Source organism: Haliotis rufescens, unplaced genomic scaffold (assembly GCF_023055435.1).
Source record: "Haliotis rufescens isolate VD_foot unplaced genomic scaffold, xgHalRufe1.0.p SCAF_8, whole genome shotgun sequence".
In the NCBI taxonomy this organism is placed as follows: Eukaryota; Metazoa; Mollusca; class Gastropoda; order Lepetellida; family Haliotidae; genus Haliotis; species Haliotis rufescens.
In genome coordinates this window covers 2,686,818-2,713,775 of record NW_025964372.1, presented here as the reverse complement: position 1 = coordinate 2,713,775, position 26,958 = coordinate 2,686,818, and the positions used below count along the sequence as shown (strand labels likewise).

The 26,958-nt window shown below is 40.3% G+C and overlaps 1 protein-coding gene across 4 annotated transcripts in view; it reads right to left on the bottom strand.

The window, feature by feature from the left end:
- LOC124144625 (deleted in malignant brain tumors 1 protein-like) overlaps positions 1-11,169 on the bottom strand; it is a 35,208-nt gene extending 24,039 nt beyond the window's left edge. For 3 of the 4 annotated variants that reach the window (XM_046514113.2, XM_046514114.2, XM_046514115.2), the window contains exon 1: positions 2,307-2,366. In XM_046514113.2, coding sequence (XP_046370069.2) covers positions 2,307-2,327 — 21 coding nt within the window. In that variant the 5' untranslated portion in view covers positions 2,328-2,366. Of the gene's footprint in view, positions 1-2,306; positions 2,367-11,034 lie in introns of those variants that run through there. The other variant, XM_048388982.1, reaches the window with a different exon arrangement.
- Between the last annotated feature and the right edge of the window lie 15,789 nt (positions 11,170-26,958).

The following is a 26,958-nucleotide window of genomic DNA, read 5'->3' as shown; positions in this document are numbered from 1 at the left end:
ATTCTGATAATGAATGCATACAATTTTTTCGGCCGCCATTATTATATGCATCGATGCGACGTCAGGGAGATATGTTCATCCGCACGTTGTTTTTGTGTGTGAAATGACTTAATTTATAAAATATATTAACATTAAAGAGGATACCTCTTATTAACCAATCAGAATCAAGAATTCTTCAATGTCATGGTAGAATTAATTAATTTAAACATACAGTATTATGTAATAGTATTCTTCTGGAAAATTTCATACCATTTATTCATTTGGTTTTTTTGGTAAAATATATTGAGTGCAACAGATCAACAATTGTGTTAGAACCAATATAAACCTAATCGACCTTAACGATATCGATATCGTAGATATATATGATGAATGTGCACTGCTTACTTTTAATGTATACAAATATTTTCTCTTATTTTTAATGTTACCCACAATGAACTGCCACTGTGATGTGCATACGGTATTTATTCTAGGTTCTTAGTCAGTATGCGACCGGAAGAATATGAGATTAGACTGAAGTCAAAGAATCGTCAGATATTTGTGACGAAATATGGAAGTAGTGAGGGAGTGAGTGAGTATGGTTTTACGCCGCTTTTAGCAATATTCCAGAAATGTCACGGCGGGGGACACCAGAAATGGGCTTCACACATTGTACCCGTGTCGGGAATCGAACCCGGGCCTTCGGCGTGAAGAGCAAACGCTTTAACCTCTAGGCTACCCGACCGCCCTAAATATGCAAGTAACATCTCCAAGGAGAGCATATATTAAATGTTTGCTGAATCCTCCAATTGACCGATTCCAATGTATGGAATCCTAGGAAGCGCTGTCGCCTTATAACAGGTGATGTGAGGTGAAGGGGGTTTAACGTCGCGTCCAAGATTATTGCACTAGCGACGTGTGTGTGTTTGTGTGGCTGCTTGTACTAGTCCGACTGATGCTGATTTATATGCCCAAAACGCGTCCGGGTATCCGGTGGCAGATACCTTGCCGGATACCAGATCTGTGGTATCCGGCATGGACACCTCACCGGAAAGTATGTCACCTGGAATCCGGGTATCCGGCACCGGATACCTCACCGGATACCTCAATCTGGGTGTCCAGGGATCCGGCACCGGATACCTCATTGAGTTTCCAAAAACATGTCACAATTTGGGGGGTGCATTTTGTTCAATTAAGTGTGAAACACCTAAAAATATATTGGAAACTAACCATGAAAATTGAACATTGCTGAAGGTATCCGGCAGGTATCCGGCAGGTATCCGGATGCAATTTTTCGAGATGTCTTTCTCCTAGTAAATAATGTTAGCCTGGGCATAGCAGATAGCTGTAGTAATATTCTGTGCTATTTTAGTTGTAAATATCCTCTTGAAGTTGAGATCTATGCGCATGTACTTTTGGTGAAAACATTTTTCAAGTTCATATATATTTCAATTTAGATGTTCAGCGTATTAAATGAAAAGCATTCAGTCCTGGTATGATGGTATCCTTACATTTCATCTTCATATTCCCAGTTTGTTCTAGCCTAGTGGTTGAAGCGTTTGATTCACCACATCGGTACATTGCTTGGTGTCACCCATCATGATATTGTTTTAATTTTGCTCATAAAGTGGCATAACACCATACTCACTCTGACAAAAAAATGAAAGTCATTGGCTATGTGCTCACTTGGGCCTTTGTTCCTGGTGAGATTAAAAGATTATTTTGGAACTGTATCAATACTTGTTACATCTTGACAGACAAGTTTCCTGAAGTTCGAAACAGAATATCATTAACCCAAATGGGTGCATAAGACTAATGGCATCCACAGAAAACACCTAATGAAGTACTGGTACATAAAAATATCAATGTAATTTTTCTACTGACAGGGAACTAAAAACTTCGTTCAGTGAGCTGTATTAATTAAAGGAAAACATTCAGGGCATTAGTTTATTTGATATATGTTAGCACCTATGTTATGAATGATCAATATCATATTTCTTTAAAGAAGCAAAACAAAAAATTTGTTAAGATAAAAAATCATATTTATTGATTTTATGACATTTCATTGGTTCAGTAACCAGAGGTGTTTGCAAGAGCATTCAAAAACAGAAACAGATGCTTCAACGCCATTTTCTAAATAAACAAATTAGTCAAATCTCAGAAGAATTTCAAGGTAGAAGAATATCTAAAGTCAATTATGTATGTGCAGTAAACCACAAAAGTCATTCAGATTTGTATAGTCAGCATCAGTGTACACCACATAAGCATAGTCTCCCTGCTGTGGTATTAATTCCTTTAGACTTGATTAATGTCGTAATAAAACAACTTACAGAATCACACTGATGTGGCATTATTCATTCAGAATCATCACTTTCTGAGGTGAACCTGTTAGTTGTTCTGGGGAGGATTATTCATCATCCGGAGAGTCCTTTGTATGACTTGTCTGATCTGGTGTCATTGTGAAATCCAGGTGCCTGAAACAATTTATAACATCTTTAAAAGCTTGTTATTAAAAATATAAGAAACACACATATATTGACAAAGGTTTAAAAGTTGGTTTCTCAATGAGTAAGGTAATGACAATTTATCAAGCAACTGTTAACCAAACCATGTTAACCAATGTAAAAAAGCCATAGCAAACAGTAAATGTTACAGAAAATACAAAATTGTAATTGATCTTCTGAAAACAATTCCTGTAGTGCCATAAGGCTCACCTGAATTTTTCTCAAATGTTTGCATTACATCAAAACATAAGGAAAGGTAAACAAGGCAATGCAAATTGCATAAAATAGGTTCTTATACATAAAAACAGAACTAACGTATTTTACGTAATAAGCGCCTCGCTCTCATAAGCGCCCATGGGAGTATTTGCTAATATATTGGCTAGTGAACAATCCCAATTAGCACCCTTTCCAATTAATCAATGTATACAAGACTTATTTATTTGCGTATAATACACACTTGTGTGTGATATGCATTATCATATTTTTATAATTTATCCTATCTTTAATTAAGATTAACAATAACGGCAAAAACTGCCAAATATATTGGTCAAATGTAATCATAATTTAAGTAGTTCTATTTGGTTTTGGAACTTTTCAAGGGTAATTGTAAATATATGTGTATTCCTATTTGAATACTCATTTGATTGTTATAAAGTTACACAGTATTGCATCTATCGGCTGTTTCTAAATACAGTGGAACCTATCTTTGACTTGTGTGACATAATTGAATCATACCCCAAGTTCATTATGCATTGTTATGCATCTGCACAGAGTGGTCAAAGTCCTTGTCACACACATAGTTTGCTACAAGGCAGAATCCAATAAGTACAGTTGAGACATCAGGTTGTATCCAGACAAACTGTCTGATAATCTCAAGTATGGTCTTGGTCGCATCAAGGGATGTAGCTAATCCTAAATAAACATTAAACAAGTGACATAATCTCTTCTACAGAACACTTTATCAAAGCCTGCCCCACCTTTGATGTTTATCATCTCGTTACGCTCACAACAGCTCATTAGCAAGATGAACTCAATGTCAACTCGTGGTGGATTAGGGATTAACAGGGTAATTAGTGTCAGGTGGGTATTATCACTTGCAATTGTCTGTTAATTACTTAATTGAGTAGTGACGGCTTAGTTAGTTTCCAACCACACTGACTGCTATGCTACTTATCAAGTCAGTTTACTGGTAACATGTTTCTGTGGACCAAGGAAATGTATCATGCCAGATACTTAAAAAGTTCTACTCATAAGTAATAAAATAATGACAGTTTTGATATGCAATTCTCCCTACAAAGACATTTAACATTTGATATACATAAACTGTCTGTTGAAACTATGATGATGCTAATATACAAGTCGCACAAAACAACCTATTCATATACTGGTACCTAGCCAAACAAACATAATTTTTTTACACGTATGCACATGCTTGTACACATATACCTCTACTGGCATATCACACATACAAACAATCATTAGATGGATCTAATCGTTCAAAAATATTTTAATACAAAAACAAGTGAACAGATTCTGTAATAGCATGGTTAATATTGGGAGATGTTTTAGCATTTCCATTTTCACAGAATCGAAGGCATATCCTTTCATGACTCAGATCAGCTTGTAGTGATTTAAATTCACATAAAACTGATTCATGTCAAATGACCTATCCCGCATGTGTGGGACCTGTTATAAAATTACCATTCATTACTTATTTGTGTGTCCAAATTATGCTATTATTAGAAATATTAGGTATTATTATACAGCATGGATATGATATAAGAAAGCTTTATATGGAATTGTTGAAAATTATGTACAGGAAAACATTGAAATAAATTAATCAATACGTGCATTTATCTCAGAATCTGGTAGATTTAATCAATATGGACTTCTCCTTCATTATCTACTTATAATCAGATGATTACATTATTGCTCAACTGATAGTTTGCAATAGTATAGAATAAGTTTTTTATTAATACTTATTTTGTATTTCAGCATCATTTAGATAAGCCATCGGCTTGTTTGCAAATCCAGTTCACTATGAAAAAATATATGTTTAAAACACATGTAGTAGAACATATTGCAATAATTAAGACCCGAAAAGAAGTTATGTGTAGGATCTTCAAAATGGTATCCACAAGATCAGGTTGTAGAATCATGTTGGTGTTTGTTGTTTATCTCTGCACTCAGCCATATTCCAGCTATATGACGGCGGTCTGTAAATAATCAAGTCTGGACCAGTCTATCCAGTGATTGACATCATGAGCATCGATCCACACAATTGGGATACAATGACATGGATCAACCAAGTCAGCGAGCCTGATCACCCGATCCATTAAGTTATCTCTCACAACTAGCATAGGTTGATCATGTTGATGGGGACTAACTTCAACCTGGAATCCCCACGTGAGTAAGTATGCGGCTGTTAGCTTTGTTTGATGTTTAACGCCACACTCAGCAATATCGCAGCTATGTGGCAGGAATCAAACCTGGGTCTTCAGTACGAAGAGTGAACGCTTCAACCGCTAGGCTACCCCACCACCAAAAATTCCCCCATAATAAGTTGTCATCATGGTTATTGTTCAACTAGTTCAAGTGAAAATGTTCATACCCTTAAAATGTCTTATCTTCCACTTCACGATGATCTCTGATGCAAAACTTCCCTGTTATTAAAGCTGTTCTTGATTCTTCACATCTGGAAAAATATGTTGAGGCTATTAATCATTCTCACAGAGTACAGGGAGTATATGAAATAAGACAGTGAGTCACATTAGCATACAAATTATCCAGTTAAAGTAAACATATTTCTACATTATATACATAAGCAAATACTAACATATGATAGACAGGCTACTTGTCATATAAAAATATAATTATACATTTACTTACATGTTGGCTATAAAAGTTAATGTGTCACATGTGGTAAATTACTTTAATACGTGATCATTGTAATATTCACATATTCCTTACCTTAATGTGTCACTTCAGCTGCCAGCATGACCTCAGCTGCAATCTCAATATTTGGCCAGTTTTGACGAAATGACCGATCGTGCTCAGTGTATAGGCTGGGCCTCGTCTCTAATATAACTTGGCGCAAGTTGACGACGCGCATAGAGAGCCGGGAACCAGCTTATGTCGTGTTAACCTGGTTCCCGGCTCCCTATGCGCGTCGTCAACTTGCGCCAAACAATAATGTGATAATAGAGACGGGGCCCAGCTTAGTGTTAACCCGGAACAAGCCATTTTACCCATATTCCCCTACGGTCCAGGGCGCCATTTTAGAACATGGATGTAAACAAACCTCGTGTATCGATATACACTGTGATGCTTGATTACGATAAGCTTACCTCGTGTATCGATACATTGTTCTCATTCACCTCCACCACGGAAATGCCGGCCGAAGTTCCTCGCAGCCATTCACAACGCGGAAGTCAACAGTATTTGGGAAGGCGATTGGCAGCAAATGCGGATGCCAGCTACGTAGCAGGGCTTCGAGACCTTATGATTTCTGTGCAGAGATCTTATGGAACGGATTGATGTAGATATTTTCCTGCTCTACATACCTTACCGTAAACGCCAAGGGTCCTTTTTTTAGTATTATGGTCAACTGTTTGTTAGCATAAGGGGCGTAATGGATTTGTGGTCAAAACAAGATGATCCAAATTAGACATGTTACCACATGTGACATTTTTTATAGATAATGAAGAAAAGTACCAAGATCTAGGAACGATAATTAACTCTAAAGTTTCGTGGGATGCTAATACAGATTATAATTTACAATAATGGCCACCAAAGACTTTATTTTTTTTACGCTTAGGATATTGTTATAATTACACTGTTATGTCCTTGTTTTGTATAAGCTTCATAACTTAATAATTCAATATTTCATGGAATGACTCTGACCTTGGCGAGGATCTTTTTTGCAACAAGTGATTCCCTATGTAAAGTGTATGTTGAATGACCCTGGCTTTGTTGTCAAATAATTGTTTGACAGTTGTTAAATATGGGGTTATGTTTTATCTCTGAATGTTTGGGATGAAATATTTTAATAAGGACAGTTCTAAGTTGGAAACTCAACTGGGGCCTTTTCAGTTGAATTCAATGTACAGCATGTACAGTTTGGACATTTCTGTAATGTGAATGCTACTTATGTTTGCAGAATGTCTGGATGAATGAATGAGTCAGTCATCTGCACAGCATCAATGGAAAAAGGGAAGCAATGAGGAACAAGAGAAGAGTAGCAGTGAGTGGTAAATATTTGAAATTGTTCTGTTTGGTTCATCATGTTCATGTAGCTATTCTGCAAATATTTCTTCAGTTTGCTTGTTCTTTATCACCTGTTGGCATGGATGGCCTAATTATCAAAGGCACCACAACTTGCTGTGCATAGTTGCATCTCTTGGGCTTGACAGAAACCGATGGTTGTGGGTTTGAATCGAGGGTAGCATCATACACTTGCTTGTGGGTTTTTATCAAAGTGGTAAACATGTAAGACCTGCATCACTTCGGGCTTCCTTCCCACACCAAGCTTACATGCCGTGATATAACTGGAATACTGTTCAAAGAGGCGTTAAACCCAATTCACTGATTTAACACCACATCCAGCAATAGTTCGGCTAAATGACAAGGATTATAAATTAATCAATATCAAATCTCAACTAGACAAACCAGAGATTAATGTTATGAGCTCGATCCAGACGCACCGATGATGACTGTTATGGACAACATCCCACGTTATTGGGTATGATTACGAGCTTTCAATGAGCCCACTTGCTACCTCATCTATTACTTTGGCTTGTATGGCAAGCATAGGTTGCTAGGAACATTTTTAAGAGATGTCAGTTAATGATTGTTTCAACTCATCAGCATGGAACAATATATATCTCAAATGTTTGGTATATAACAAAACTCAAAGATGATAAATTAAGTGAATTTGCTGCCTTTTATCTGTAAGTACATGTTGCAATTCTTTTCTTTTGCTACAATCTTTATACATAATTTTGCAGAAACTGAAGTCCAGCTTGAGATACCCGGATGACAGGTTGACAGTCTGGAAGGACCCTTCCAGATATCCGGAGTGATTGGCAGACAGCGATGAGGAGAGTCCTGTTATTTCAATGGGTGCCTACCGAGAAGTTATATGCCAATTGACACTGGGACACACTCTCAAAGGGTGGTCAGGCTAATGTGAGAAGACCAACCAATGCCAAGTCGGAGTGGGACCCTTCAAGGACGTTGAAGAAATTATTGTCTTTGGCCATGTGGTAATCACTTGAAAGGAATGATGTTTGCGACTACTTGTCTATAAATGTGGACCCAAACACCAAATAGAATGTTCACAATTCTACTAACACAATGCAACAGGGATAAGGCCTATCTGGCCTCCCCTCATCCTGGTTCCTGTTTTTCCATGGCAACATAGAAGGAAAAGGATGTTTGAGGGCAAGTAACTCTGAACTGGTGAGCATGGTCTGCTGATGCTTTCAAGCGAACAGTTATCCCGCTCTGTTATGAGTATTGAAAGTGCATACTGCATCAGGAACCATTATGTGAACGCTGTTCAATGTGTGATATATGCATATAAATAAAAGAAATTGATAATTTGTTTGTTGTTTGTTTCTTTAGCCAGCTGTGTAAATGGGGATTTTCCAATATTTTGCCTCAGTTTGATAGCCACAGTTATCGTATGAAACCATGCATTGCTTGGAATAACACATTGATCTGCTATGTCAAAGGTCAATGTCACAGCCAGACAAAAAAAATGTTAATGGCCAATCTCTTCCTTAGGGCAGGGATAGAAGTTGGCAACAGGTCATACACTTACTTTTTATCCCCCCGGCATATAATACGGGGGAATATCGATCAGCCTGTCTGTCCGTCTGTCCGTCCGTAATCATTTCCTTTTCCGGGGCAGGATTCCCAAACCATTCAGTGTATTTGATCGAAACTTGGCAACTCTTATCAGGCACATACTGAAGTGGTGCCTTTTGATATTTTGGGATTTTTCTAATTTTTATGGAATGAAGTTGGACATAGACTCAATTGGGGATGGGGTTCGTTTCCGGGGCAGAATTCGAAAACCATTCAGTGTATTTGATCGAAACTTGGCAAAGCTATCAGGCACATGCTGAAGTGGTGCCTTTCAAATTTTGGGATTTTTCTAATTTTTATTTTTTAATTTTTTTATGGAATGAAGTTGGACATAGACTCAATTGGGGATGAGGTTCATTTCTGGGGCAGAATTCGAACAACATTCAATGTATTTGATCGAACCTTGGCATTCATATGGATGCGACCATGGTGGATCTTTTGTGGGTAAACAATGTATGCTTCTTAAAGAACATTCAACTGTTGACTCATTACATACAGAATTGCACATTTACTAGTGGTTACTTTACAGACAGCTGCCGGGGGGATATGGCATCTTTCTGATGACTCTTGTTCTCTAATGTGCCTTTTCCTGCAGAAGTCTAAATAACTCTTATACATATAGTTGTATATCATTGTCATATGTTTGTCAATATTACACTGAATGAAGCACTTTACAATTGTTTTTGAAATAGTCGCAACTGATATTGAAGGTCAAATTAGCTTTCAATGTCTTTCAGTAAAAATGTTCACAGTAACTGAGGAACAGCTCTCTGTAGTGTGATGAAATCTGGTACATGTCACCCACCCTCAGAGTGAGGCATATTGTGTTTCAAACTTAAATGAAGCTGGTATGCTCATAACAAGTACTTGTACCTTTACAAATAATCATATTATCATCTCACTAGGACCAAAGGCCCAAGTGAGCACACAGTCGATGAGTTTATACTTTCACTCAGAATAATCTGGAAGTCTGAACATGAAATTTAAGGATATCATCATACATGTATTAGAACTGATGTTTGTTCATTAAACAGCTTAACATCTAAAAAGAATTATAGATGAAATTGAAAAAAATTGTCTTCTCCAAAAGTACATGCCCATAGATCTCAACTTTAAGGGGATATTTACAACTAAAATGACACAGAATATTACTACAGCTATCTGATATGCCCAGGCTAACATTATTTACCAGAAATAAGACATCTCGAAAAATTGCATCCGGATACATGCCGGATACCTGCCGGATACCTTCAGCAATGTTCAATTTTCATGGTTAGTTTCCAATATATATTTAGGTGTTTCACACTTAATTGAACAAAATTCCCCCCCCAAATTGTGACATGCTTTTGGAAACTCAGAATGAGGTATCCAGTGCCGGATTCTTGGTATCCGGTGCCGGATCCTTGGACACCCAGATTGAGGTATCCGGTGAGGTATCCGGTGCCGGATACCCGGATTCCAGGTGGCATACTATCAGGTGAGGTGTCCAGGCCGGATACCACGGATCTGGTATCCGGCAAGGTATCTGCCACCGGATACCCGGATGCGTTTTGGGTAAGTGTCCGGTGGTATCCGGCAGGTATCCGGATACCGGAAACTGCATTTTTTGGGCTATGCATGCACATGTGTGTGTTTGTGTGGCTGCTTGTACTAGTCCGGACTGATGCCGATTTATAGTGCTAGCTCACTGAGATACCATGCCGCAGTTTAACATGAATACCCCACTCAGACACAGTATACTGACTCCGAGCCGACCAGTCCTTGTTTTAGCCCCTTAATGCTGAGCGCCAGACAGGGTAACAACAAGTACCATTTTTAAACGTCTTTTGGTATGACGCGGCCGGGGATCGAACCCCGGACCTTCCGCTTTCCGGACCGCTCTCCACTAGACCACGGAGGCGGTCCCTTATAACAGTGTTACCAACCAAGGGAAACTGACCAAATTAACCAAATCGCGATATCGGGGCAATGCGTCAATGCAACATTGTTACCAACTGTCGTATCGTCCCGTTCTGAAAAATACAACGTTGTGTTGTCGCACTTTTTAACGCATTTCATATATCAGACGGGGTGATAATGCGACAACGCAACATATTTTGACCTCGAAAAATGTCGCGTTGTCGCATATTGATAAAAAAAACAAAAGATTTTATTCAAAACGCAACGCGCTGTTGCGACGTTGAACCTCGTCAGTGTTTGTCAGGTTTATGCGACTGCGACATTGTGACAACGACCGTTCTAGGTTTCCATAACAATAGCTTCATCCGGGTAATCTGACGATGAAGGTGTTGGAACTCAAGCACAGGAGTCCGTATCTAAAAATAGGGGCCCTCATGCATATTCATGACCTCGCGTGTGGGGAGATGGTCATGAATATGCACGAGGGCGTCTATTTTTAGATACGGACGCCTGTGACTCAAGTAATGTACATTACACGATACTGAATAGACAACGGGATACCCTCCTTACTGAGGACAGCAACTAAATTACAAATTGGAGTCAACATAAAAACACGATCGTTGAGACACATTCAGGTATACATTTCGCCCCCAAATCGTATGAAATAGATGTAAGAGGCTCAAGAGGTTTATCTAGTTATACATACATGACGACCAGTAGTCCTGTATGTTTAGACGTGTCACCATGCATGGTGTAATATGCTGGTATAAACAAGCGTACTTACCCCGTGAGATAATACCGCTCTAGTTCTTCCTCTCGACTTCAGTACAACAGGAGAAGTTATTTATGAGTGAGCAGTCATGGTCGAGTGCGTCCGTTTTATGCACGCCACCTGGTGGTTACATAACCAAGTACCCGTAATAGCCAAACAGTATGAATTTTACACTGAAAGGCTTTGTCGAACGGAAAAAACAACCTTTTTACGAGACGTGTCTCAGGTTATCCCGACATTTTAAGTGTATTCTGGTCGAACCAACCGCAATTTCATACTACAAAGTGTCTCGTGCTGTGATATACCATCTTATTACACTTCACATGACAAGCTAAGTTTAACACTAATGTGATGTCAAATATTGACGACTTGTCGATTTATGTTACTTCTGGGACAGAGAATTAACAACCCACTTCCTTGAGACACAGGGCGATGGGGTAACCTCGTGGTTCATACGTTCGCTCGTCACGCCAAAGATCAGGGTTCGATTCCCGACATGGGTGCAATTTTTGGAATATTGCTAAAAACGTCGTAAAACCATACTCACTCACTCACCCACTCACTCCGAGGGACACATATTAGGCTGTAGGCTAGGTATGACTCACGAGCACCCTCCCCCCCAATCCAAACCCCACTATTTTTTTTAAAAGCCCATAAACAACATACTAAACATGATTTTGAATGTTAACAAGAAAAAAGTTGGGACGAACTTGTTGTTACAGCCTTTCAAAGTATGGTACCCTATATTGCGTTTTCGTCCGGTTTTGCCGTATATCACTTGGGGGTATGATTAAGTTTTGGGTTGTCATCTCACTAGTGATCCACTGATCTTGAAGTGGGATACACCACTGGAAGCCATATATAAGTACCTCTCCAATGAGATGTCAATAATTGGTATTGAGTGAATATGGACCAACCCATGGCAAATCGAACGTCATATATCCCGACCAAACCAAATTCTTCTCGCAGAAACCTGTATTCCGGTATATGTTCTAGGTACGTGTGCCTGATTCCACTATAGTCTTCTAACACATGTTCCAGTACATCTCTTGAAGTACTTCTTAACATGTGATTTTACCAGGTGAAAATCTTTAGCTACATCGGAACAACGCTTGGATGTATGCTCAGGATTTGGCTTGTCATCTTGTGTGTTATTCGCCGACCTCTATGTGTTATATACCATAGGAAACTATATATAAACACTGATTATTTATCTACTTGTGGACAGTCATACAGAATACTTTTTGACAACTCTGATATCATTCACGTTTGTATGCATATAAGAGGTTCACAGTATAATGCTCGAGTCAATTTCAGAACTTTGAATGAAATGGACCTATGTGTAACATATTCAAGATGGCAACCATAAAGCTGTGCCAAAAAACCTGATCATAATGTAAATGTTATTTAAATTCATCAAATATAAAAATCAATTTCTTGGACGCAGGCTTGATATTTTGACAAATTTTGTCATTTCAAGTTGAGTTGAAATATCCTCAATGAGAATGATCGAATGGTTGAAATACCAATCAAGAAACGAGGATCTTACGACAACAGTGCTACGTGATCAAAACTCTGCACCAAACAAACTCTTCGTTGCACGTTTTGTATCCTTGTCATGAGTGAATCACCAGGTATTGCATGTCACACTGTCCTAGTCGGAATACAACATTAACAATGCTGGCAGTAAAGCACTTGGTATTGCAAAATCCCTAGCAGAATTGCGACATTAAGCTAAGAGATACTTATATTCCTTGGCAATGTGAAGTAAAACACAAGATGACAAGCCAAATCCTGAGCATACATCCAAGCGTTGTTCCGATGTAGCTAAAGATTTTCACCTGGTAAAATCACATGTTAAGAAGTACTTCAAGAGATGTACTGGAACATGTGTTAGAAGACTATAGTGGAATCAGGCACACGTACCTAGAACATATACCGGAATACAGGTTTCTGCGAGAAGAATTTGGTTTGGTCGGGATATATGACGTTCGATTTGCCATGGGTTGGTCCATATTCACTCAATACCAATTATTGACATCTCATTGGAGAGGTACTTATATATGGCTTCCAGTGGTGTATCCCACTTCAAGATCAGTGGATCACTAGTGAGATGACAACCCAAAACTTAATCATACCCCCAAGTGATATACGGCAAAACCGGACGAAAACGCGATATGGGGTACCATACTTTGAAAGGCTGTAACAACAAGTTCGTCCCAACTTTTTTCTTGTTAACATTCAAAATCATGTTTAGTATGTTGTTTATGGGCTTTTAAAATAAATAGTGGGGTTTGGATTGGGGGGGAGGGTGCTCGTGAGTCATACCTAGCCTACAGCCTAATATGTGTCCCTCGGAGTGAGTGGGTGAGTGAGTGAGTATGGTTTTACGACGCTTTTAGCAATATTCCAAAAATTGCACCCATGTCGGGAATCGAACCCTGATCTTTGGCGTGACGAGCGAACGTATGAACCACGAGGCTACCCCATCGCCCTGTGTCTCAAGGAAGTGGGTTGTTAATTCTCTGTCCCAGAAGTAACATAAATCGACAAGTCGTCAATATTTGACATCACATTAGTGTTAAACTTAGCTTGTCACGTGAAGTGTAATGAGATGGTATATCACAGCACGAGACACTTTGTAGTATGAAATTGCGGTTGGTACGACCAGAATACACTTAAAATGTCGGGATAACCTGAGACACGTCTCGTAAAAAGGTTGTTTTTTTCCGTTCGACAAAGCCTTTCAGTGTAAAATTCATACTGTTTGGCTATTACGGGTACTTGGTTATGTAACCACCAGGGGGCGTGCATAAAACGGACGCACTCGACCATGACTGCTCACTCATAAAGAACTTCTCCTGTTGTATTGAAGTCGAGAGGAAGAACTAGAGCGGTATTATCTCACGGGGTAAGTACGCTTGTTTATACTAGCATCTTACAATATGCATGGTGACACGTCTAAACATACAGGACTACTGGTTGTCATGTATGTATAACTAGATAAACCTCTTGAGCCTCTTACATCTATTTCATACGATTTTGGGGCGAAAGGTATACCTGAATGTGTCTCAACGATCGTGTTTTTAATGTTGATTCCAATTTGTAATTTAGTTGCTGTCCTCAGTAAGGAGGGTAGCCCGTTGTCTATTCATTAATAGGTGTGAAAAGATGAGGTTGCACACACTGATGTATCGTGTTAATATCTTTATGTACATTACTTGAGTTCCAACACCTTCATCGTCGGATTACCCGGATGAAGCCATTGTTATGGAAACCTAGAACGGTCGTTGTCACAATGTCGCAGTCGCAAACACTGACGAAGGTTCAACGTCGCAACAGCGCGTTGCGTTTTGAATAAAATCTTTTGTTTTTATATCAATATGCGACAACGCGACATTTTTCGAGGTCAAAATATGTCGCGTTGTCGCATTATCACCCCGTCTGATATATGAAATGCCTTAAAAAGTGCGACAACACAACGTTGTATTTTTCAGAACGGGACGATACGACAGTTGGTCACAATGTTGCGTTGACACATTGCCCCGAAATCGCGATTTGGTTAATTTGGTCAGTTTCCCTTGGTTGGTAACACTGTTATAAGTGACCGCCTCCGTGGTCTAGTGGAGAGCGGTCCGGAGAGCGGAAGGTCCGGGGTTCGATCCCCGGCCGCGTCATACCAAAAGACGTTAAAAAATGGTACTTGTTGTTACCCTGTCTGGCGCTCGGCATTAAGGGACTAAAACAAGGACTGGTCGGCTCGGAGTCAGTATACTGTGTCTGAGTGGGGTATTCATGTTGAACTGCGGCATGGTATCTCAGTGAGCTAGCACTATAAATCGGCATCAGTCCGGACTAGTACAAGCAGCAACACAAACACACACACGTGCATGCACGTCGCTATATAAGTGCAATAATCTTGGACGCGACGTTAAACCCCATTTCACCTCACCTCACCTGTTATAAGGCGACAACGCCTCCTAGGATTCCATACATTGGAATCGGTCAATTGGAGGATTCAGCAAACATTTAATATATGCTCTCCTTGGAGATGTTACTTGCATATTTAGGGCGGTCGGGTAGCCTAGAGGTTAAAGCGTTTGCTCTTCACGCCGAAGGCCCGGGTTCGATTCCCGACACTGGTACAATGTGTGAAGCCCATTTCTGGTGTCCCCCGCCGTGACATTTCTGGAATATTGCTAAAAGCGGCGTAAAACCATACTCACTCACTCCCTCACTACTTCCATATTTCGTCACAAATATCTGACGATTCTTTGACTTCAGTCTAATCTCATATTCTCCCGGTCGCATACTGACTAAGAACCTAGAATAAATACCGTATGCACATCACAGTGGCAGTTCATTGTGGGTAACATTAAAAATAAGAGAAAATATTTGTATACATTAAAAGTAAGCAGTCACATTCATCATATATATATCTACGATATCGATATCGTTAAGGTCGATTAGGTTTATATTGGTTCTAACATAATTGTTGATCTGTTGCACTTAATATATTTTACAAAAAAAACAAATGAATAAATGGTATGAAATATTCCAGAAGTATACTATTACAAAATACTGTATGTTTAAAATAATTAATTCTACCATGACATTGAAAAATTCTTGATTCTGATTGGTTAATAAGAGGTATCCTTTTTCATGTTAATATTTTTTTTAATTTAGTCTTTTCACACACACACAAAAACATGCGCATGAAAACATCTCCCTGACGACGCATCGATGCATATAATAATGGCTGCCGAAAAAATTGTATGCATTCGATATCAGAATAGCATCGGGTTAATGTTGAACTAGTGATTGGGATTGTCACATGGCTCCAAGTAATTTATTGATAGCACTGTCACAGTTAACATCTAGTTTGGCGGCCATGGACCACAAAGACTCAGGTTCAGCCAAGTTCGGGGTGGAGAGAGTAATTCGTCATGTTATGCATTACTGTTGGGGAAATATTTCAAACCAACTGCTAATAAGGGCAACTTCAAAATAATATTTATCCAACTTTTGCCATTTCTTACACCCTGTGAGCCCTAAATGGGAGTTGTCTTGGTGATGTCCAAGAAATGAGTGAGTGAGTGAGTATGGTTTTACGCCGCTTTTAGCAATATTCCAGCAACATCACGGCTGGGGACACCAGAAATGAGCTTCACACATTGCACCCGTGTCGGGAATCGAACCCGGGTCTTCAGCGTGACGAGCGAACGCTTTTAACACTAGGCTACCCGACCGCCCCCTCCAAGAAATGACTTATCGTGGGCATTTCCAAGAAATGACTCGGTTGAGGCTAAGCAGTGCAATTATGCAACAGTTTGCGATGAAATTGGCCTTTGGGAGAATGGACATAAACACACAAAAACTACTTTGATGTAGTCTCACTGCAGATAAGACCTCATATTTGTACATTTGAAACCTCGCGCTAATAGGAGGTATCTAAATCTACAGTAGAACTACATCAAATTACAAAACACAGTGGATTTATCTCCTAATTACAACCGACCACGTATGCAACATGGTGACGAATACCAGCGACCAAACAATGGGGAAGCAGTTATGTTACAGTAATTCATTTTTTTATAGAAAACCCTGGGTTTTTTTTTTTTATGGAAAACAGTTTTATTTGGATCAAGTTGGGGACAAGTGATACTTGTACAAATATTTGCCCCTCCCTGTCAAAAAAAGTTAACTACGGCCTTGATATGTCACCTTGATGGCTTGCAAAAAATAGCATACTATCATCCGGCCCATGATAAAGGGCAGTCACTATTCGTTGTATTCAGGAGGTTTCTGGTCATATTCAAACATGACCCACAAGGAAAGAAATGTGCGGACATTTCGATCTCATACAAGTATCAGCACGCACAAACACAGACGTGCAGTAAGGCATGTTGTCGTGTGAGATATACGATAGTACGTTTGGTGTTTGTGTTGTTCGAAATAAATAATTTTAAAGATGAAAAAATAACATTTAAAGTTTCACGGGTATTCATTATCATGAATCTTTTGAAAGGTTTTAACATGTGTGAAGTTGTAGACATGCATTTGAAAGAGTGAAAATTCACAAGTACTTCGATATGCTCTCCTTTGTCAACACAACTTTTGCTGGTGTTGTCGTAAGGCGTTGGCCACTTAAAAACTCGTTTTGCGTTTTGAAAGATTTTAAATGATTACAATACGATTTTTATCTGACTGTCATGTCTTTACAATTACGTTTCACATCTCCTTAATGTTATTGTATGCCTTTAATACACCTGACAGTAAGAAGCACATCAGAATGCTTGAACACCGCGAACATACAGAAAGACATTTGTGGTGACGTTTAAATTCATTCAGAAAGTCTCGGCCTTGACGGACGAGCTAAATATATACACCTTGGCAGTTTGAGCGTGTATTTGTATGTGGATATTGTAATATAATATAAAGATTTGGTGCATCCGGAATTATTTACTCTTTGCTTTAGAGACGAACCCCTCTCAATCCGGATTAAGCAACACAACTGCATGACTGATTTCGGGGAAAAATCACACGACGTTCCAGGAGGGGAAAAAACAGTTTGTCTTGACTTGACCTGTACCCTAAGAAAACTCCAAATGTTAAGTATTACGTGGGAAAATGAATATCGAATACCGAATGAATATCGAACTTTTTGTCTATACTCAACAACAAAAGTTCCTGTGACACGAATATTTCAGTGTATTTTTCAAACAAGTAAAGTTTGGTTTTCAATATTGTAGTACATGTATGGAATCAAGTCACAAAAACGCAACTGCTACAGAAAAGCATGCATACCATGCAAAAGTTGACTTTTATGCAAGCCCCATGCATTTCACTACCCAAGAATGGGTATAAAAACATGTGCATTAACGGGATTCCATATGCATTGTTTAGCATCGTGCTGACAACAACCATTCAGAAAATACAACACAATTACGCAATTATTCAACATTACGAAATGCCACGGGTCGAGTCAACGTGATGTTGCAAGACAATTTAATGTCCACAGAAACACCATTTGGTGTTTAAGGCAACGTTGGCAACAGACGAATGCAGTCAGAGACCATCCTCGGAGTGGCAGGCCACGCGTAACCAATAATCGAAAAGACAACTGGATTCGAACAACACACCTACGAAATCGATTCGAGCCAGCAACAGTGACTGCAAGAAGCATCCATAACCTTCGACGAATTTCCTCACAAACCGTAAATCGTCGCCTCAGATGTGCAGGGATTGTCGCCAGAAGACCCGAAAAACGTCCCATTTTGACAGGAAACCACCGCCCAGCACGTCTACAGTGGTTGTAGACAGCGTCTTCGCTGGCCGGCCATGCACTGGGGACAAGTTCTATTCACTGACTCTCTATTCACTCACCTCAGCCACAGCGATTGACGGATTCGAGTGTACCGACGTCGAGGTGAACGTTAAGTCAATCATTGTGTCATGGAAGAAGATAGGTTTTGGGGCAGCAGCGTTATGGTATGGGGTGGGATAACAGTAAGACAGAAGACCTGTTTGATAGTGGTAGAGGGAAATCTCAATAGACGAGACGAGATCATCGGCCCTGTTGTTCTACCGTTTTTGCGTCGTCATGGCCCATTCATTTCCTTTCAACATGACAACGCCCGGCCTCATACTGCTCGACTTGTTCAGGATTCTCTTCAACAAAACAACGTTAATGTCATCCACTGGCCGGCTCGTTCCCCTGATCTCTCACCAATCGAGCACACGTGGGATGAGATGGATCAGCGCCTTCGACGTCAACCACGTGTTCAATAGACACTCCAGGAACTTCGAATCGTGCTCCAGCAGATATGGACAGATATCCCACAGGACTTTGTGCGACGCCTGGTCCATTCCATGAGACGAAGATGTGTTGCTTGCATCGCAACCAGAGGTGGACACACACGCTATTGATTTGTAAATTGACATTTTGGCATATTCATGTTTTATTTCTGAAGTCAGTATGGCAAATTAAACCATTTGAACACATAAAGGAGTCTTTTATCTGTTGCAAAAACCGAAATTGTTTCAGATTTGGTAAAAAACAAAACTTTGCATTAAATCTTATTATAATGATGTGTAACCCCCGTTCGACCACAGTTCCATAATGAACGGTCATGTATGCAGTCATGGGAACTATGTTTTGTTTTGTTTTTTTGTTTGTTGTTTAATGCCGCACTCAACAATATTCCAGCTACATGGCGGCGGTCTGTAAATAATGACGTCTCGACCATACAGTCCAGTGATTGACATCGTGAGCATCGATCCACGCACACCGTTGGTAGTCTCTTGCGACAAGCATAGTCGCCTTTACGGCAAGCATGGGTTCCTGAAGACCTGGATGTACTGTGACAGAATCGTTGAACCTTATTATCAGAGATTAACAACAACATTTGCTTCTGAAAGCACTTATGTCTCCTCAGCGTCCAAGACCTCGTACGACTGAAGAATTCGGCAGGTGCATAGGCATGCTTGAAACTGGAAGTCACGTTCCAAACGTCTTTGGTGTCAGTCAAAGTATGATCAGCAGGGCAAACAATCGATACCAGACGTTTCCAGCGACATGAAGGTGGTCGACAGCGTCCCACCACACAGCGGGATAGACAAGTTTCTCCTGATTGCAGCAAGACGCCATCACTTCATGACTGCCACCATACGTAGAAATGACCAGCGGAACGCCAGTGGCGTTAACGTTTCTACTCAGTCAGTCAGCAATCGTCTCCTTGTGGATAGACTCCGGTCGCGAAAGGTATGCAGTAAATAGAGGTGGAAGCGCCGATCTCCAACACGATGACAGGTGTGCGCCACAGGGATGACAGTCTGGATGTGTACCTTGGACCGCATGTTTCTGGACCGGACTTCATCCTCATGGACGATAACACACCTCATCCTGCCAGGGTCATTGATGCCTGCTTTTGAGCAGGAGACCATTGTCAGCATGGAGTGGCCAACCCGGTCAACAGACCTCAACCCTGTCGAAAGCATGTGAAACGAGCTGGAGATCGCCCTCTGACAACGCTCTGTTCTCCCAGGAACTCTACAGGAACTCGGCAATGTTCTTTCTGAAGAGTGGTACAATCTTCCATGTCAATCATCCAGATACCTATTGGGAGCATAAGACGATAATATACGGGATACTGAGAGGTTGTTTAACAGATTTAGTTTCTTAAAGTCTTTCAAGTCGGATTGCACATCTCGTGCAAGATAACTGATCATTCAGACTATTTAATCTTGAACTCAGCGTTTTAGTATGCAATGAGAAACGTCAGAGTTTGACTGCACGATCGTTCACGAATAGCCTCGCTACGACCTATTCTAGAGAACAAAACGAAGAAAGGCATATCCACTCTATTGTAGTATCGACTCAGCTGACAGTGACTGTCTAAAGCAATCTATGACTTTACCATATAATATAGTGTCTATTCGACACATCTTTGAACACCTTTCAATGATCGGCCAATTGATCAATGATGACTAAAACATGTAACCGTCATGGATTCATTAGCACCTCCGGAAATCTCTCCCGTCACGTTTATCGTGTCGGCCATTTTGACGCCCTGTACTTTGTTTATAACGACGCGCTGTCATTGTGACTGACTTGATGAGGTTGTTCTTAACAAACCTTTCTCATCTTATGGTGATTTTATTTGAATACAAGTGTTGCGTAAGATGTTTCTGAAGAGTAAGTTGTGCATCCATACGCTCATGTCACCTCTCTTTTTTAATTGCGCCATATAGCTGGTTGTTGTATGGCTGTCAGTGTAAACATGGAGTCACACGTACTAAATAAAATTGTATATAGATCTTGGCCAACATCCTTTGGGGTAAGAAATTGTGATAAAAATTACAAGAATTGACGTTCATACAGGTGGGCCTTCACTCTACGAAGGTTCATACTCCAGTGAACTCGCACAAAGTGAAAGTCAATTCTTAAATGTACATAAACATACATGAAAACCACACACACACACGCACGCACACGCACGCACACGCACGCGCACGCACACACACACGCACACACACGCACACACACAAACGCACGCACGCACGCACGCACACACACACATGATATGATATGATATATATATATATATATATATATATATATATATATATATATATATATAGTAATAATTAAATAAGTGGAGTAAGATTGAACACAGTTTTAATAGGCTAGCGCCTATTAAAACTGTGTTTAATCTCACTCCACTTATTTAATTATTACTATATTGTGCCTGAGAGTAAGAACTTTACTGTGCTTTTATATATATATATATATATATAGATATATAGATATATAGATATAGATAGATAGATAGATATAGATATATATATACATACATACATATATACTCACACGCAAAAGAAACGCAAATCGAGTATGCAGTATACATGTTATTTATTTTCAACAGTAAAGACAAGAAATACTAATAGGGCAAGATTGACAAAAAGTTGACTGAAGACAGTTTGATGGATTAAAAAGGCAGATGACATTATTGTTTTTTTCAAATGTTAAGGGCTTACACAGTTTCGGGTCAATACCCAAAATGTCAGTCAATACCTGGTTTGACAACCATTACCATTGATCACTGCCACACATCTCCTGTACATTGAGTGGATCAGATGATTTGTGAAGGCCCTAGGGATCCTCCTGCACACATCCAGAGCAGCTGTGCGTAGTTCATCGGCAGTTGTAGGGACTGGGCGCACATTGTGCAAACGCCTTTGTACCTCATCCCACAAGTCTTCGATGGGGTTCAGATCAGGGCTGGGGCCTGGCCACGGTAGAACACGGATGTTGTGTTGTTGCAGAAAGGCCATGGTAGCTCTGGCAACATTGGGACGAGCGTTGTCCTGCTGGAAAATGTGTTGTTGATGTTGTGCAAAAAATGGAACAAATGAGGTCTGATCACTTGGTCGATATACCGCTAAGCAGTGACGCCGTGTCCCCGACCTTGACCAACATTCAGAGAGCACATGGGTCCAAGTGTCGCATTAAGTCCAATCCCTGTCCATATCATGACGCTAGGTCCACCCCATGGATCCCTTTCCACAACGTTTCTGTCAGCGAAACGATCACCACGACTCTTCCGTCTGCATGGGAGACACAAAAGCGACTTTCATCAGAGAAGATGACACGCCTCCACTCAAGATGACGCCAATTGTGATGACCCTGTGCCCATTGCTTGTCGATGCCGTGGTTGGAGAAGAGGACGGCGTGCTGGTCGGCGACATCTGAGGTTGTTGGAACGGAGACGTCGGATCACAGTGTCCCTGCTAATGTGTCGATTATGTGTTCCTATGGTCTGTCGAGCACTTTCACTTGCAGTTAGGAACGGATGTCGCTGGTGTTGACAGGCAATCTGCCGATCCTGTCGAGGTGTGGTGACCCTAGGACGGCCGCTCCGAGGAAGGTCATCTGTGGTCTGTGTAGCATTGTATCGATGCAGGAGACGGTAAATTGTGGTTATGTTAACGTTGAAATGACGGGCAACATCTTGGACAGACTCTCCAGCTTCCAAACATCCGATAGCCTGGTTTCTCTGAATTTGAGTTAGGCGTGGCATTGTTGACCAAGGAGTGGTAGGTCCAAGAATCGGCCACAGTTTTATACCCACTACATTTCGTGAGAGTTCGTGCATTTTCGATTTCGCGAGACATGGGTGCATGATACCCACATATTCACTGAAATGGTGCGTTTTGGCGATTCATTTTTTATGTTGCGTTTTTACTCGGGGCTTCCAAAATGAAACCAAAAATATGAAAATAAAACACCATCAGGCCTGACTACAAGCTAAAACTCGTATCAATTTATGGTTCCGTGTTTGTTACCTATTTGCTTAAAACCACTTGCGTTTCTTTTGCGTGTGAGTATATGCATATATATATATATATATATATATATATATATATATATATATATATATATATATATATATATATATATATATATATACATACACACACATTTATACATATGTTGGTAAGATTTTGAGGCCTGGCTGGTGAGGTGAGGTGACATTGGGTTTAACGTCGCGTCAAAGATTATTGCACTTATACAGTGATGCCGATTTATAGTGCTAGCCCACTGAGATACCATGCCGCAGTTTAAACATGAATACCCCACTCAGACACAGTATACTGACGCCGAGCCGACCAGTCCTTGTTTTAGCCCGTTAATGCCGAGCGCCAGACAGGGTAACAACAAATACCATCTTTTAACGTCTTTGGGTATGACGCGGCCGGGGATCGAACCCCGGACCTTCCGCTCTCCGGCCGGACGCTATACCACTAGACCACGGAGGGGGTCGGGCCTGGCTGGTCTCCACGTAACGTCTTATACGGTGAGCAAGGCATCTCCATACTTCAAATAATGTTTGAAAAAATTGATGTTTTTCCGTGTTGCAGTTGTCAAGACAAGCAGAAACAGTACATACCGAATCCCTACAACACGCGTACTTTTATACCCTGGTGGGGGCACGGGTGGCTCAGTCGTCTAAGGCGCCGCGATTCGCGGTGCAGAGTTGCTTCCCTTGGACACGCTAGAAACCTATGATTGTGGGTTCGAATCCCGGTTCACCCCGATTATGTTTCTAGGTTTGTCAGCACCATACCCGTGCTCGTGGGTTTCACCGAACTGGTAATCGTCTGAGACCTGCATCACTTCGGGCTTTCCTCCCACATGAAGCTGACACGCCGTGATATAACTGGAATACTGTTAAAAGCGGCGTTAAACCCAACTCACTCACTCACTTATACCCTGGTTTACATAATCAATAGCATGATTGCTTCATGAAAGACACTTTTTGTCATCAGATCGTGCTTTTCTGCTGAGGTTGCGTTTGTGTTACATGTTTTCATATTTTCGTATCCGATTTAAACACCAGAAAGGTCGTTCTTGTATCCACTCGATTTTTGGATTTTTGTTGAGTATATATATTCATTTCAGTACCGACTGTCAATCAAGTGCACATACGCGTGCATCAAGATGCCCTTTTCCCCCGTGGGGATGAAGACCTTCTACATGGGCGTGGCCACAGTGCTGGTCGGGCTGTGTCTAGTGCTTGTGTGTGACGCGGAACCTTACAGCCACCAAAACTGGCTGGTAAGTACATCGGTAGAGTATATTTGTGTCATTTATAACGTAATCCAACTGTAAAGTACAAGATGTTTGTTTTTTATGAAAGGCTTCTTTCATAATTGATGGTACATACCTACATACATCAAAATATTGAGGCTTAAATGTGCACCTGTTAAAATTCCTCACTACATTCAAACTTGACCCGTGAAGATTCCGGGGTAGAATAGGTCTTCAGTAACCCATGCTTGCCGTAAAAGGTGACTATGCTTGTAAAAGGCGACTAACGGGATCGGGTGGTCAGGCTCGTTGACTTGGTTAATGCATGTCATCGATCCCAATTGCGTGGATCGATGCTCATGATATTAATCACTGGATTGTCTGGTCCAGACTCGATTATTTACAGACCGCCGTCATATAGCTGGAATATTGCTGCGTGTGGCGTTAAACAACAAACCAACCAACCAACCAACATTCATTAATTCAACTTCTATTAATAAGCCACTATTACTTGACTGCTTAAATATATTTATCACTTTATAAAACTTGCAGTTGAAATACAGTGCTCTAGTAAATTGTTTTCTTGATATTTATTTGTTTTTCGTGATGTTGCAGAGGATGTCTTCACTCCGCAAGAAACGCCAGGCGCAGTCGTCAAGTGAGCATAAATCATTATCTCCTAATTCTAAAAGTCATGGTATATAGAGAACCATTACCGATTCTTACAACTTCGGTCGTTTTTTCACCTTGTTCATTTCATTTCACCTTCTGTTTTTTGGTTTAACTTCATAATGGTTTTAGGAATCTCTCCTTCTATATTGAGGATACTGACAATGGCTTTCGTAAAAACAGACAAGCTATATCAATGTTCATTTTGAAGAATATTCCTTGTGAATGCAAGTACTTATAAAAAGTAACCAAAATTATTAACCTGCAATGTGTACTTAAATGGATAAATGTGTGACTATACTTTATCTTTAAACATTCAGTGAAATATTAAATCTAACTTGATTTATTTACTTAATTTCCATCTCGTTAGATAGCATTTGCCCGAAACAAAGGAACATCTGACACACTAAATTAAACTAATGCATAATAATGATTGTAACATAGATGATTTGTTGTACTACTAAATCTTAAGAGACAACAATTCAATACTGACAAGATTAGCATATTCCCATTGTCAATGCCTACCTTTAAAAGTAGAAGATTATTCACTTAATTATAATTTCTTACTTTGAAGTTTACACTGTTTCTTTCATGCTGATTGGCTGAATGGACAGTCACGTGGTCTGATATTTGGAGTTCACACACCTGTGAACGGACAAAAAAAGTTCACAAGATGTGAACAATTTTTTTGTGAGATTTATCGTGTGAACGTTTGCCGGAACTGCTTTCCGCGTTTCCCCGAATTCTCGATCGGTGTTTACAATCAACCAGTTTTTCTACTTTCTTTGTTGGGCGGTCGGGTAGCCTGGTGGTTAAAGCGTTAGCTCGTTACGCTGAAGACCCGGGTTCGATTCCGACATGGGTACAATGTGTAAGCCCATTTGTGGTGTCCCCCGCTGTGATATTGCTGGAATATTGCTAAAAGCGGCGTAAAATCAAACTCACTCACTCACTCACACTACTTTCTTGTAATCCTTACTTTTGTCAGCAATATAATTAATTTGATGCTTTCGCTTGGTCTTGTAACATTTCTTAAAAATAAATAAATACTTTGGATATGGAATGGCTTTCTATCGATACTTTTAACGCAAGTGAAGACAATGAATTCTGTAAAATTACTGAGGTGAACGAAATTGATTAATTGAGCGATATTGACTTTGAAGCCTTGTTTTCGGAAATGACAGGAATCTAGCACCAAGACAATAACGAATGAAAACAATGTCGTTCCCTGCTCAGATGTGACCGCTGACACAGATCAAAGCCACTGCTCCTGGTCTATCCAAAACGAAAACCCGATTCAATATCGTATCGGGGAAAAAATCCAAGATTTGAGAAAACCTAAAATATAAAAAGGTCAGGAAAGAAATTTACATTATTTTTTTTTTTTTTAAATTGCCTCCCTGTTTTACCGATTTGTCACTGGAGACTAGAACATAGACGGAATTACTATTCCGGGGCAAGGACGGGGCATAGAAATGAAGCTGGCATCAGGTCATACAGTAGGTCCATCTCGGATGACAGCAAACTCTAGCTTAGCAAATTATTACACACGACAAATCCTAAACTCCAAATATAACACAGCCTGATGTTGAAAATTATCACAAAACACAAAAGGTTCAAATCAATCCCCACCAGTCCCTTCCACACGGTCTGAATTGGTTTCCGACTGTCCAAACATAACTGTTCTATAAACTTAATTTTCAACAGCAGTAAGTATAACTTTCATCCTTATATATGCTACCGTTCGACTCGAAATGCACCTCTTTACATACTTATGTGGCGCCGTATATAAACCATCGCTTGAAGGTTGACCTCGCCTCGAGGTCATGCGCCAACGCAGGTTTGCTTGGCATGTATTAATGTAAGCAGAGTTAGCTCCCCTTGGTAGCTCGCCTGTCTTGGGAGGCTCGCCTGGGTTTCGCGCTCGTTTCGAGTGTTGCCAATAAATGTCATCAAGCGTTCACCTGTGTCCTGTCGATTTGTGACAAGTGTACAGTTCCTCCAAACCTAACTGGCGTGGTGGCAGCGGGTTTGAACTCACGTCTAACGAAGCAGGCGGTACAACGAGCTGTAGTACTTGCATACTTTCACTGAACGTGATCAACAGGTCAGGCGGTAGAGTGCCTGGATAACGCAGAGTAAACAAAACCTGCCATTATGGCCAACGCTCAACG